Source organism: Lutjanus erythropterus, chromosome 4, assembly GCF_056507025.1.
Source record: "Lutjanus erythropterus isolate fLutEry1 chromosome 4, fLutEry1.hap2, whole genome shotgun sequence".
NCBI lineage: Eukaryota > Metazoa > Chordata > Actinopteri > Lutjaniformes > Lutjanidae > Lutjanus > Lutjanus erythropterus.
The window spans coordinates 21,074,345-21,086,895 of record NC_139320.1 but is presented as its reverse complement, the minus strand read 5'-3'; the positions used below and the strand labels follow the sequence as shown (position 1 = coordinate 21,086,895).

Below are 12,551 nucleotides of genomic sequence, written 5' to 3'. Positions count from 1 at the left end.
ACTGGGAGAGAGAGAAAAAAAAAACACTCACTCACTCAAACATCCACAGGACATGTACACGTTCACCACAGAGACGACAAACCAGTTCCAGTGCCTGGTGTTTATCTTCCCTCCACTCCTGCACACACATACAGACAGATGGCAGCAGCGGCCATTGGCACAGTTCCTCATTCCCTCCCTTGCAAACATAATTTATCACCTGCAGCAGCCTCTTTAGTGTGTGTGTGTGTGTGTGTGTGTGTGTACTTGTGTAGACAGTCTGACCTGATCCAGTGCCACCCCAAACATTATTAAGAAACAAACTGATCACAACAGAGAAAAATGCTGTGCCATCTACCCCTGTAGGTAAAACTGGCACTGCAGCCAACTGTGCCCTCAACGCCTGTCACTTAACACACACACACACACACACACACACACACACACACACACACACACACACACACACACACACACACACACACACAAGCAGACTCCAGCTGAGAATTGTCTTTCCGACCCCCTCTCATCCTTTGCCTGTCCGTTTGTTTGTTTTAATACCTTCAACAATCATGTATCTCACAGCACACATAACAACGTAAACACTGCTCACAGAAATCATGGAGGCATTTAAAAAAAAAAAGAAAGAACAAATCAAAACCAAATTTAATCAAGGTCCAGCCATGTCTTTTCAAAGCATTACATTTTTATTTTCATCTATTTGTCACATCACATCTATCAGTTGCCTGCAGATTCAGTCTTAGAGGTCTTCAGGGCATCTGTACCAGCCTTTACGCCACGTGAAAACAATTTAATTTACATCCATTGTGTGCTTATTGTTGCATAAACATGCATCTATGACGGCATGTTTTCTTGTTTAACAAGCACGTGTGTTTATTATCTCAGTGTAGTAAGAGGACACTCTGCAGGTCTCTCTGTGCAGCCGCCTCTTCCTCCTTTTGTTCCTCGCTGACTTTGCCCCTGCAGAGACCAAATCCACCAGTCAAAGGCAGAACATCATACATACACACAACTCAAATACAAGCCTAAGATTAAAGGACAGACGTACATCAGACATCACGGATTTTGCTCCAGAAACATTTGTGATATGTTTGTATTGGTCATCACCAGGGTTGTGGGTTCACAGCACCAGGGGTCACGTTAACTAGATTTTTTCTGTGGCTGAGTGAACTTTTTAAACCAAATCTAAAGGCATTTTCACAGATTGAAACACTGCTATCTACAATAACATTAAGTAATTCAGACACTACACTGTCAAACAGAGTATATCACAGAGGTAACTATATCTATCAAATAAAAAACCCACCAAAATTAGTGTGTATCTGCAGGTTTTTAAACCTGCTAAAATTAGGCAATTGACCCTTTTCCCACTGCCAGTAGACAAGTTTGCCTTTGAGGATGAGGAGGTTTGTTTGTACATTCAGATGTTTGCTTTATTTTACTGTTTCATGTCCACTTTCAGCTGGACAGGAGTTAAGTTACTGCTGATGAAAACCTAACTTTTCTTCATTTCGCTGGTTCATAATAAAAGCTTTTAAATACAAAATAGCAAGGGACTTTTATTGTGAGGAATTCATAAGAAGTAAAATTATCCTCTGTTCAGCCACTTGAATAAAGACAAACATGTCTCAGTTAATACACACACTCAAGAGGCTGCAAACTCTGCTGTGCTGAGTGATGCTCACCAGCACGTGTATGAAAAAGGACCAAAGGGTGTCAGTAGTTAACGATGGAGGCAATGAACGCTTGTCGCCTCCGTCGAAAAGGGGACAAAATTAACATGTCCACTGGTGTGTCATGTTTCCATCACTGCCGATCAGAGCTGGAGCAGATAACAGTGACTACTCCAACGTCATTTGACCCACAATTTAATGCTGATTGAATCCTTTCCCATTGAAGACAAAAGCCAGATGTTGGTGGGTGTTAGTGGATTTTTTTTTGTCCAGTGTAAAACAGGCTTTAATGACCTCCACTGTCACTGTGGGAAAAAAAAAAATCATTCATCTGCTTTGTGTGGTGTCGACATGAAAAGTGCTTCACGCTGTCAGTGTCTCTGTTCATCTTTTCTCTGCATCAGTCGTTCCCAAACTTTTTCTGGCATGCCCTTCTTCAAAAGCTGAAAAAATTTCATGCCTCCTCACTGCCCAATTATCATCAGTCATTGGCAATAAATGAGGAAGTAACTGATAAAAAAAAAAAGATTCAAGATTAAATTTAATGAAATAAAGGTAAGCATGATAGCATCTGCAAACTCTTGTTTTATTTCCTCAACATAAATCACATTCATTTAACTTTGTTTCACCCTGAGGTGCCCCTGTAGCTCAGCTGGTAGAGCGTGTGCCCCATGTACTGAGGCTATCAGTCCTTTGCAGCGGCCACCGGTTTGAATCCCACCTGCGGTCCATTTACTACGTGTCATCCCTTCTCTCTACCCCTTTTCTTATCATATCTTCAGCTGACTCTATCAAGTGAAGGCAAAAATGCCCCCCTCCAAAATCTAAAAACAAAAAATAAATATAAAAAATATGCATATAAAGGCATCTGTAAGTTTATTCTGTACTGTGAATGCTATTGTGATAGTTTTTTTTTTTTTTGAAAATTAAATGCTATTCAATAGGCTATGTCTCATTATTATTAAAAAATGAAAGTGAAAATGTTGGGTATTATAGTGATAGATGGCAGGACTTTTCTGACCTTGTCTGTCAAGATGATGGACAATGAGAAAGTCTGACGCAACCACTGCTGAGCCCTTCATCAAATCTGAATTCAGAATCAAATTTACCAACAAAGTCAAGTTTTTCCATACTTTGATTTTTGAGGGAACTTTCTCTGCCTCAAAAGAACAGAAGACAAAAGTAGACAATTGTAAATAAGAAGGTTCTTGCCAATAAAACACTTGCATAGGAGGAGGCACAATTAACTGCACCGATGGGCCTGCATACTTTTTGTATTGAGACATTTAGGAGAAGCCTCTCCCAGTTTGCATTCGACTATGACAAGGCCAAATTAACTTCAGATTCTATAAAGATGGCAGGCATATCAATGCCATCCACGCCGCCCACCTGATCTGTCACTTGTGTCAGTGAAGTGTCATCTCAGCCTGAAGTTATTCAACAACAAATGTAGTCGCCTGGGTTTTATTATAAAACCTTTTCTCTTTCTTTTTGTCTCATCAAGCATCCTCTCATTTTCCTCAGGTATTTGATGACACTCAATTCATTATAGTGTTGGATGCCCAAACAGGTTTTGTCACTTAGATGTGTTGCTTGCTCTTAAAAATTCAGTAATAAGTATCTCTTTTGAAGCATCACTACATTTTCCTTTCCTTTTCTTTCTGAGCTTGTTGACAGCTGCATCTTTGATAAAGTCCTCAACTGACCTGTGTCTTTTACAGTCTACTTTACTTGCAAATTCCCACGAGTAAACATGAATTCCCACTCATTGTTTTTATCATAGCCTGCAGCTTTTGTAAATAATCAAATTCATGCCGATTTTGTACACACTAAAACACCCCCAGCAGGCTTCAAATGTTGCAAGATTTATGTATGGACTTCCAGCCCTGAGTGTAAATGCTAACTAGACAGCAGGACCTGATATTCAGATTTTACAAGAAGTCAAAATATTCATGAAGGGACAATTATCATGCATGCTTTTCACAGTTTAAACATATTTAAAGTAAAAGCACAGTTCAGGTGAGGTCTGAGGCTAAATGTCAATATTTACAAGCATTAAATTACATTCAGAATATATCACTATCACATAAGCAAACACAAATTAAGGTGTAAATATACCTCTGTCTCTCAAAAATGGTGAATCTCAGATGCCTAACCACTTTAAAGCTAAGTATAAAGCTAATATATAGCTAAGTTAAAGCATAAACTGAAAATCTAAAAATTTAAAATACATCTATTTGATTTTGATTGCTGTGCAAACACGCACTGGCTGAAGGTTAGATTAAAGACAGCCAACAGACTGAGGCAACACGAAAGTACAGCCAGGCAGCTGGAAGCGGTTGAGTCAGAGCAAAGAAAGATGATGAATAGTTGTCCGGATATGAGGCAAACATAGTCTAGGTCATAGCAGACACACACATCAATGAATGCTCACATACTGAACATAATACAGTGGCACAGTATTCACTTTAGAGTGTGCATGTTGGATTACTGGAACACTCACTAAAAGAAATCTATATTTTATGTTCTATACAAGATACAATAATAGAACCACTCATATTTTCCTGATTACACTGTTATTCTGATGAATGGTGGGCAGCGGAGACCATTCGACAGAAGAACCCCATTAACATGCACAACTACACTGCAATGCAACTGCAGCCACCACTCAACATGGTCTAAAAGAGCAGCTATCTTGAAAAATAACAGCTCCTATGAGTAGCTGGTGGCTGATTGAAGCATTAAACTGACGGGTCCTGTGGGAATGGTACCATAAACCTGCATTAATGGGATTGTTCTCTTCAAACAAACCAAACTCCATTGCCAAAATCAGTCATTTTACCTCACAGAGCACGAGAGTTGCTGGTCTACCACCGCCCCGATCTGTTCGTTCGTTTGTGTTATTGTGTGACTTTGGTGAATCCGAGCTACCCTTTTAGAGCACCAAAGTCACACAACAACACAACATACAAACAGATCAAAGCAGCAGTAGCCCAGAAACTCCTGTGATCTGTGAGGTAAAATTATTGATTTCCCCTATGAAGTTTGGTTGACTTGGAGAAAGCAGCTGTCTGAAGGCAAAGTGGTGAAAATATTCTATATAAGGCATGCACTTAAACTGATATTGATTTTTTTAGATGGGTTTTTTAAGATTTTTTTTTTTGTCCACAACAGTACCTTGCTTAACCTCTGTGATAGTTTACCTCAGCATTTTGGCCACCATCTACTGTAGCTAATACACTGACTACCAATAAGTACCTCATATAAGCTCAATACAGATAATATGAACTGTCTATTTAAAGGTGCAGTTTTGTAGTTAAGCATTTGCAATCTTACTGTACAAACTGCATTTAGTAAGGAAAAGTGAAAAGCATTAAATCCACACAAACTGAATAATGTTGAAGCTATAATACAGTTTAAGAACCAAATGTTTTAAGTATTCTATGAACTGAATATTGTCAGACTAACCAAAAACTGCGTGATGGGAGAAATCGTGACGGTAATGACAGAAGCCACAAAAGACAATACCTGTACAGTTATGACAAACTAAGTCCATATGTGTATACATGTGTGCATGTCTGAGTGTGTGTGTGTGTGTGTGTGTGTGTGCATGTTTGAAGGAAGTAAGGAGCTGTTTTGGGAGCCCTCTGTGTAGTATGTGTTAATCCGGTTATTACACGTCTCAATGTGATATTCACAGTGCTCTGCTCAGCACAAGGCCTCTAGCGCTGATTATGCCCACTACACACACATACACACACACACACACACACACACACACGAAACATCAACAACGCACAGACACACACACCCACACGCTCAGTTTCAGGAATACAAGAAAAATACACTGACACTCTGGCTCTCTGTCTCACACACATGCACACATTAAGCAGCACATTAAGGGCCGATACCCAACATGCTGTCAAAGTTGTTCTGCTGGCTAACGATGCATTACACACTCCATATATCCAACAGAGAGGGGGATTGACAGAGCACAGAAAAAAAGAGGGATTACCCCCCATTGTGACCACTGGAATGGTGGAGTGTAGGGAAGTGTAGGGGGCGAGAAAAGCAATGGATTACATGCCGATCATGGTGAAACGATACAGACAACAGTATGAAAACAGAAAGCTACGAGGCTATCCTCAGATTCTCACATGGGAGAAAAGCACATTTAGCTTTCAGGATATCAAATGGGAATGGACATTTTAACAGCTACCAAAGCTTCGGTTACTACTTTTAAGTTCTAAAAGGCATGCAAATGTCCTAAATGGGCAGTAATGGATGCATTAACTTTTTTTAGGTTCAGTGACAATAACATATGGGGCTCTATTTTCCAGTGTATCCATTGGAGTGGCCAAACACAGCTTTGGTCATTTCATGGCCAGCTGGATACAGGGTGGAATCAGAGGGAAAACATCATCATATATTATAGGTGGTTGCGTTGGAGGCTGTGACAGTCAAAGCCAAACATTTTCCACACTTGAACACAGAGTGTGATAGTTTGGCAATAAAGTGGAGAGTTTTTCTCGGTTTTCTCATGTTTTTGTGTGTAATAGTGCACAGTTTTACTTGTCATTACAATGATCCATTTCAATACCACTGTAGTTTCATAAGTATTTTATGTATAGGTAGGCAGTTTATTTTAGGAGTCACTGGGAATCCTGCTCTTGATTTTTCAGGCTTTAGAAAATATAGCTCATGACGGGAGACTTTGGCCGATCACAGGTTAGTAAGATAGTCGATTGCTGAGTCTCACTCCAAAAACATCAGTATTTGACAACCTGGGAGTGAGACTCAACAATCAACTAATCAGCTCACTGTACCTTTAAACTTCATGTTGCAACTCAATTGCAGTCCTGTTAATGATCCACACATAAACAGATACTGTAAAAACAACAAGTTTGAGTTTCACAGTCACACGTGATGTTTGTTGTTTGGATGCAGACAGCAGAAGAAATGTAGCATGATTATAAATGATAAATTTTACATGAACATAAGCACAGAAGTTTTTGTGGTTATTCTACAAATATCTGGCGCTTGTTGCACAAAAATTAAGCAGCAGATCTGCCATGTTTATTGTCACTTGACGGTAACAACACCACTCCAATTAGAGAATGCAGATGGAACAGACACCTGCCGCCTTCAGATGGCTGTAAAGAGAGTCAGGCACAGGAAAGGCCTTCAAGGCCTACTAACTGTCGTGGATTACAGAGCTGGTGAAAATCATTCATCTTTATTCTGCCTTGCCTTTTTTTAAATGTAATTTGTGAAACTGGGTATTATAAAGAAAAAACATAAATAAAAAAGTTTCTGTGCTGTTTCTTTATCAGATAAAGTCAACAAAATATTGTGGAGCAAATGTGCACTGAGCTGTTCATCTGCTCTGGATAGGCAGGTAGTGGAGCTGAACTCATTTTTAGCACATTCTCGCTTTCTTAGCACCAAGTTTGCATTAGTTTGTGTGTGTGTGTGTGTGTGTGTGTGTGTGTGTGTGTGTGTGTGTGTGTGTGTGTGTGTATAACCCACCATGTGAGATGATGACTTCATGGCTGATCTTGACTTCCACTGTCTCTTGTCTGACCAAATCCTGAAGACTGCCACCCTGTTTCTGAGGTAGATATTAAGAGAAGTTAATGCTTATGGCCTTATTTTAAAACCATCATCACCACTGTAATTCATTAGGGCTGCACAATTTGGTGAAAAAGTCATAATGCGGTTATTGTGCGCAATAATCAATAATCATGTGTCTACCTGCTTGGTTACTTGCCTGGTTATTAAGGAAAATGCACACGTTACTGATAATATTGAAATATGTATTGCTGAAATCAAACATACAAAGTTAAACTTGCACAGAAAAATACAAAAACTAAACTCCTTCTACAGTGCTGTTTTCAAAATTACTTCATATTTTACAAAATTAAATAAATAGTAACAAAAAAAATCTTATCTAAATATCTAATGAAGGCACTACTGCTACTCAAAGTAGTACAAAGTAGTAGAAAAAAAAAGAGAATTCAAAATTTCAAAATAACACATTTTGAATGGCCAAACAAAAAAGGCCATTTAAGCAGCAGAGTGTAACTTAAAAATTAGTGTCTAAGTTACAAAACACAAAAAAAGTTCATGCAACCTTTAAAAATTAAACCAGAAATAAAATAAAGTGATGCTTCAGGTTCATTAAATCATACCCAAAACATTAAAACTCCTGTCTCTTCACAGGTTCTCTGCTGAAAAAAACGCAGCACATCCACCTCGTCAGCTTTCAGACAGGAGCGATGGGCGGACACAACATTACCACTCATGTTGAAACCTCACTCTGATGCAGAGCTTGCTGCTTGTATACACAGATATTTCTGTGCTCGACTTCACAGCCTGGGGAAGTTTATTTTTATTTTCAGTTTTCAGTATTTTCTTCTCCATGGTCCACACAGAGCATATAGATCTAAGTGTTCAGCAGCCACTGCCTCTCTAACCAGGATCACATGCGGTGGATGCTGAGGCTGATTATGTTCTCGATCTCCTCTGCATCAGTGTATTGTGTTGGGTTCCTTGGGTCCAGGGAGTCTGTCACGTTCAGCAGGTCCTGTGTGTCTTCATATTTTCTTGCTGAGGTAGATCAGAAATTTTTCAGTGTTTTGGTCAGGGCAGGGTCCTCTCCCCCTAAGCCAGCACTGAGGTGTTCAGACGATGCAGAACACACTTCAGGCAAGATATGCTCACATAACATTCACCTGAGAGGGCATCTGTGAAGTCCTGGACTGGGCTGAGTGGCCTGTTCAAAGTTTCCAGGATCTCCAGATCCTGCCAAGGGGGCAGCAGGTGTCACACATTGCGGTCTGTAGAGAAAACCTTGGACAAAGCACTTTCATGTTCCAGGACCTTTCCTATGATCCTCTGTGTGGAACCGCAGCGCCTGTCACCATGACGTGCTCTGGAAGGTTGAGCTCTCTCTGTCACTCCCTCAAGGCAACTCTTTTTTTTCTAGCTGTGGAAGAAGTGGCCCACAATCATCCTGCATATCCCAGTAGCCCTGTTAATGTGCTGAGCATCATTTTTAGAGTATTTTCTATGAATGAGAAGAGGGTGAAAAAGGTTTGTACTGTTTTGTTGTGTGTTTTTAAGCTGCTGTTTTTCTAACTTTTATCTTCTCTTACAGATTGGAATAAATATGCTAATATCCGAAGCAAGCTTAGAGTAAGCTTAAATATTAATAAATATTTATTTTTAATTAACCATTTTGTCATGGTTGAATAATACCTCTTTAAAAAAAAAAAAAAAGGCTTTGACACCACTTTAATGATGCTTCTGCCGTTGTTGGTTGTGTGTGATAGTGACTTGGTGCTCCTCAGACAGGTCCTATGCAGCCAATGCCTCTTTCATGCTCAAGGCTATCTTCTCTTCGGTGTGATCCTTGGGAAAATACAAGGTTCGCAAAGCAGCGGCGTTTCAGTTCAAAGTTATCGTCCACAAAGTTTACAGTCAGGCTGATATACAGTTGAGTCATCCTGCTTGTCTACAGGTCTGCAGTACAAAACTTTAAAGAAAAAAAAAACTTCATCACAGCATTTCCACTTGAACTTCAAAGCAGCATTTATTGTAAAGAACAGGGATAGCAACTTGGAGGAAATGTTTCCCTAAGGGTAGCTGGCACCTCTTATCCAGGATGCCAATCACTGTCATCATGTCTCTTGCCAAGTTGTAAATTACAGAGTCTGTGATTTCTTTATGTCTAAGTGAGCACCTGAGACACCCGAAAACACGGTAATTGTCAGTAATTGTGTTTTGTGTAGTCTTGGCTTTCACTTTAAAGCATTTGTTGTACTTTCCTCTGTGCTGCCTCAGGTGCTGATAGAAATTTGTCACGTTGCTGCACGATGTAGCAACTTTCATTTTGCATGTTTTGCACAGCACCTCTTTCTGCTCTGTGTTGCTAAGCCAAACCCAAAATAATGCCACATGGGGGACCGATGATTCAGTTGATAGTGCCTGCGCCCTGTGTACTGAGGCTATGAGTCCTCTGAAGCGGCCATCGTTTTGACTCCTGCCTGTGGCCCTATGCTGCATGTCATCACTCAACTCCCCTCTTCTTGTCTTGACTTCAACTGTCCTATCATTCCCACAAAAAACAACAACAAAAAAAAAACATCTAACACAGGTCACATCTTTGGCCACCAGTTCATTGCCATCTGGCTGCTCATTGGCATCCATTTTCCACCTGGCATGTGCACTAGATAGTCACGCGACCACACACAACACTTGCTTCATTCGCCCCTCAGAAACTGACTGGCCATTTCTTTAAGGTGGGCACAGACAATGAGCAGACTGCACACAAGCAGAGAATAGGTTGTCACGTTCTCTCACGCATGTTTATTTAATTAAATCGCAGCTTTTTCCCATCATGTAATCGCACAGACTGACATCGCGATTGCAATCAGATTAATCGTGCAGCTCTAATTATAATTAACATCAAATCAATACACCTATATTTGGTTATTGTTATCAAAGCATCAAATACAGAGTAATATGTTGATCATAGGAGGCCATATCATGATGGTGTGTTTGCACACAACTTGTGAATCTACTGTGTGTGTGTGTGTGTGTGTGTGTGTCTATACCCTTGGCCATGAGTCTGAGCTCCTGCTCAAGTTCTTGGAGTGTGTGTGCAGTTGTATCAGTGTCCAGGTCAGGGTCCTCACAGCCCGTCTGGTCCACATAACAGATCTCCATTATCTCCTGGGCTGCACGGGACAACGGATGAAATTCTGATCCCTGCGCAGGACAGGACGGGTGGTGTGTAGCAGTCACCTGAGACAGAGCTGGCACGGACTGGCCAGACCGGTTAGGCCCTGGATAAGAAAGGAAGGAACAGTTTAGAGATAATGTGATAAATGAACAGAAGGAACGATGAATGGATGTAGCAATGGATATGAGGACATACGGACAGGGTATCTAACAAAAACAGCCACAGAAAATGTGAGTGCTAGAAAGAGATAAGAGGAGACGTAGAGGAAGACGGGAGAAAGTACGAGGAAGAAGGGGACGGACACGCAGCTCGGGACTCAGGGAAAGAGGGTGAGAGACAGAGAAACGATCACAACAGTCAGTGGAATGAGTGGTGTCTCATCCCACTCCACTGCGAGCCACATCAAATTGAATCAGATTGAACACCCATCCCCACCTGCTCACTGTAAATTACATCGAGGCCCCCATTGAGAAGCTATGATGGTGTGTGTGTGTGTGCATGTGTGTGATTTCTCATGCTGCGTGCTGTCTAACCAGCTCCAGTGTTAAGTCTTTCATTCTTTCAATCTTCCATTGTCTCCTTACCGCCCCCCCACCTCTGTCCCTACCTTCTCCCCCCCGACAGTGCCTCGCTCTGTCTTTCAACTGGCGCACAACCTCCACTTAGTGCTTCACAACCACCTGCACTGTCAAACCAAGCAGCATGGGAGGAATGATGCACGCAGTACAGTGCCGCTGCTAACACGTGCGCTCACACATACCAGTAGACTCAATTTACTTCCATTTCGTTTCAAAGCAGATAGGACATATCCAGATTGCAGTTACTGATAAAACTCTGTGCTCAATTTAAAATGTAATGAGTGTAAACTGAGAGTGAGATTAAAATCTGATCTCTCTAAATTACCTAATTCAAGAGTTTCATAGGAAAATTTAAGTCTTTCTTATTTTGCATGCAATGTACATATATGTGTGTAGAGAAAAACTTAGAGGAGCAGCTTGTCACTAAAATAAAAATAGCTTAACCACTTTCAAGATCAGTCCAGTTTAAGTGAACCTGGACCAAAGTTGTTGGTAACTTCAGGACTAACCCCACTCACTTTAATAGCAGGTGACAAGCTTAGTACAGGCTTATAATACATGACCTCACACAAATTGAAACAGAAACTATTTCAACTGTTCTAGTCTAAAAAAATATGTCATTTATAACATATCAAACTTGTTAAATTTAATTTTTTTTTGTTTTAAATTTATGTTAATCGGTGTCAACATTTATAAGAATTGGTGGTAATTTATGTTGCTTTGTATGTATGTGGTTAAGAATCACATTTGAACCATCACTTGGATCTCAGCAGACACTCCACTGCTTTTGGTTATGGCCGTCTATTTCCCTCTCCTTTCTGTACATTTGTACGTTCACGAAGTAAAGTACTCGGACCAGAAGAGAATCCGATGTAACGCGGGCTGTCTATTCCTCGAGAAGCTCCGCTCTGCTGCTGGCTCTCTCCTCCAAAGCTCCCGCAGCTCATCAGCTGTCTGTCGGTGAGCGGTGGCTCTGTCCTACTGCTCCACCCACTCCTCCCCACACAGTCTGCAAAGCAATACACGCAAACTCCTCGCTCAAGTTGAATATTTTCAGTTTGTGCTTAATGCAATGTTGCCTGAGACACTGTATGAAGTGCAGATTATTTTGGGCTTTCACTGTGGTGCTTTTTAAAATGTTTAATAGTAAACAGTGAAGTATATTGGTGTAATAGTTAATAGTTTAACAGCAACACAGGTCTGCTAGCACAGCGACAAGTAGACCTTTAAACCACAGTGGCTCTGTAGTGTCAGACAGAACAGCCATCAGAAAAGACACACTGATTCCGATTATATTAACATGCATTTTTTTCCGCATGATTTTTACATAATTCAAACATCGGTATAACATACATATGTCTAAAATGAAGCTTGCAGAAAACAAAATGGTAAACCAAAAGCTGTGAACTTGAAAATGACTTCCCCACTCACAAAGATGCTCGGGAGCACGAAGCTATTTCAAGACTTCCATTAATGGCACTAGGGAACCAAAACACAGATGTTTCGGTGAGAAGCCCTCCTCAGAGTGCTGTCAGACAGCACACTGGAGCGTCA

At 40.7% G+C, this 12,551-nt stretch overlaps 1 protein-coding gene across 2 annotated transcripts in view; it reads right to left on the bottom strand.

Moving 5' to 3' along the window:
- Positions 1-673: 673 nt before the first annotated feature.
- zbbx (zinc finger, B-box domain containing) overlaps positions 674-12,551 on the bottom strand; it is an 88,523-nt gene continuing 76,645 nt past the window's right edge. Inside the window, exons 19-21 of one of the 2 annotated variants that reach the window (XM_084716384.1) lie at positions 10,292-10,522; positions 7,203-7,284; positions 674-960 (exon numbers count right to left, since the gene is read on the bottom strand). In XM_084716384.1, the coding sequence (XP_084572510.1) occupies positions 7,220-7,284; positions 10,292-10,522 (296 nt within the window). In that variant the 3' untranslated portion in view covers positions 674-960; positions 7,203-7,219. Of the gene's footprint in view, positions 961-1,839; positions 1,979-7,202; positions 7,285-10,291; positions 10,523-12,551 lie in introns of those variants that run through there. The other variant, XM_084716385.1, reaches the window with a different exon arrangement.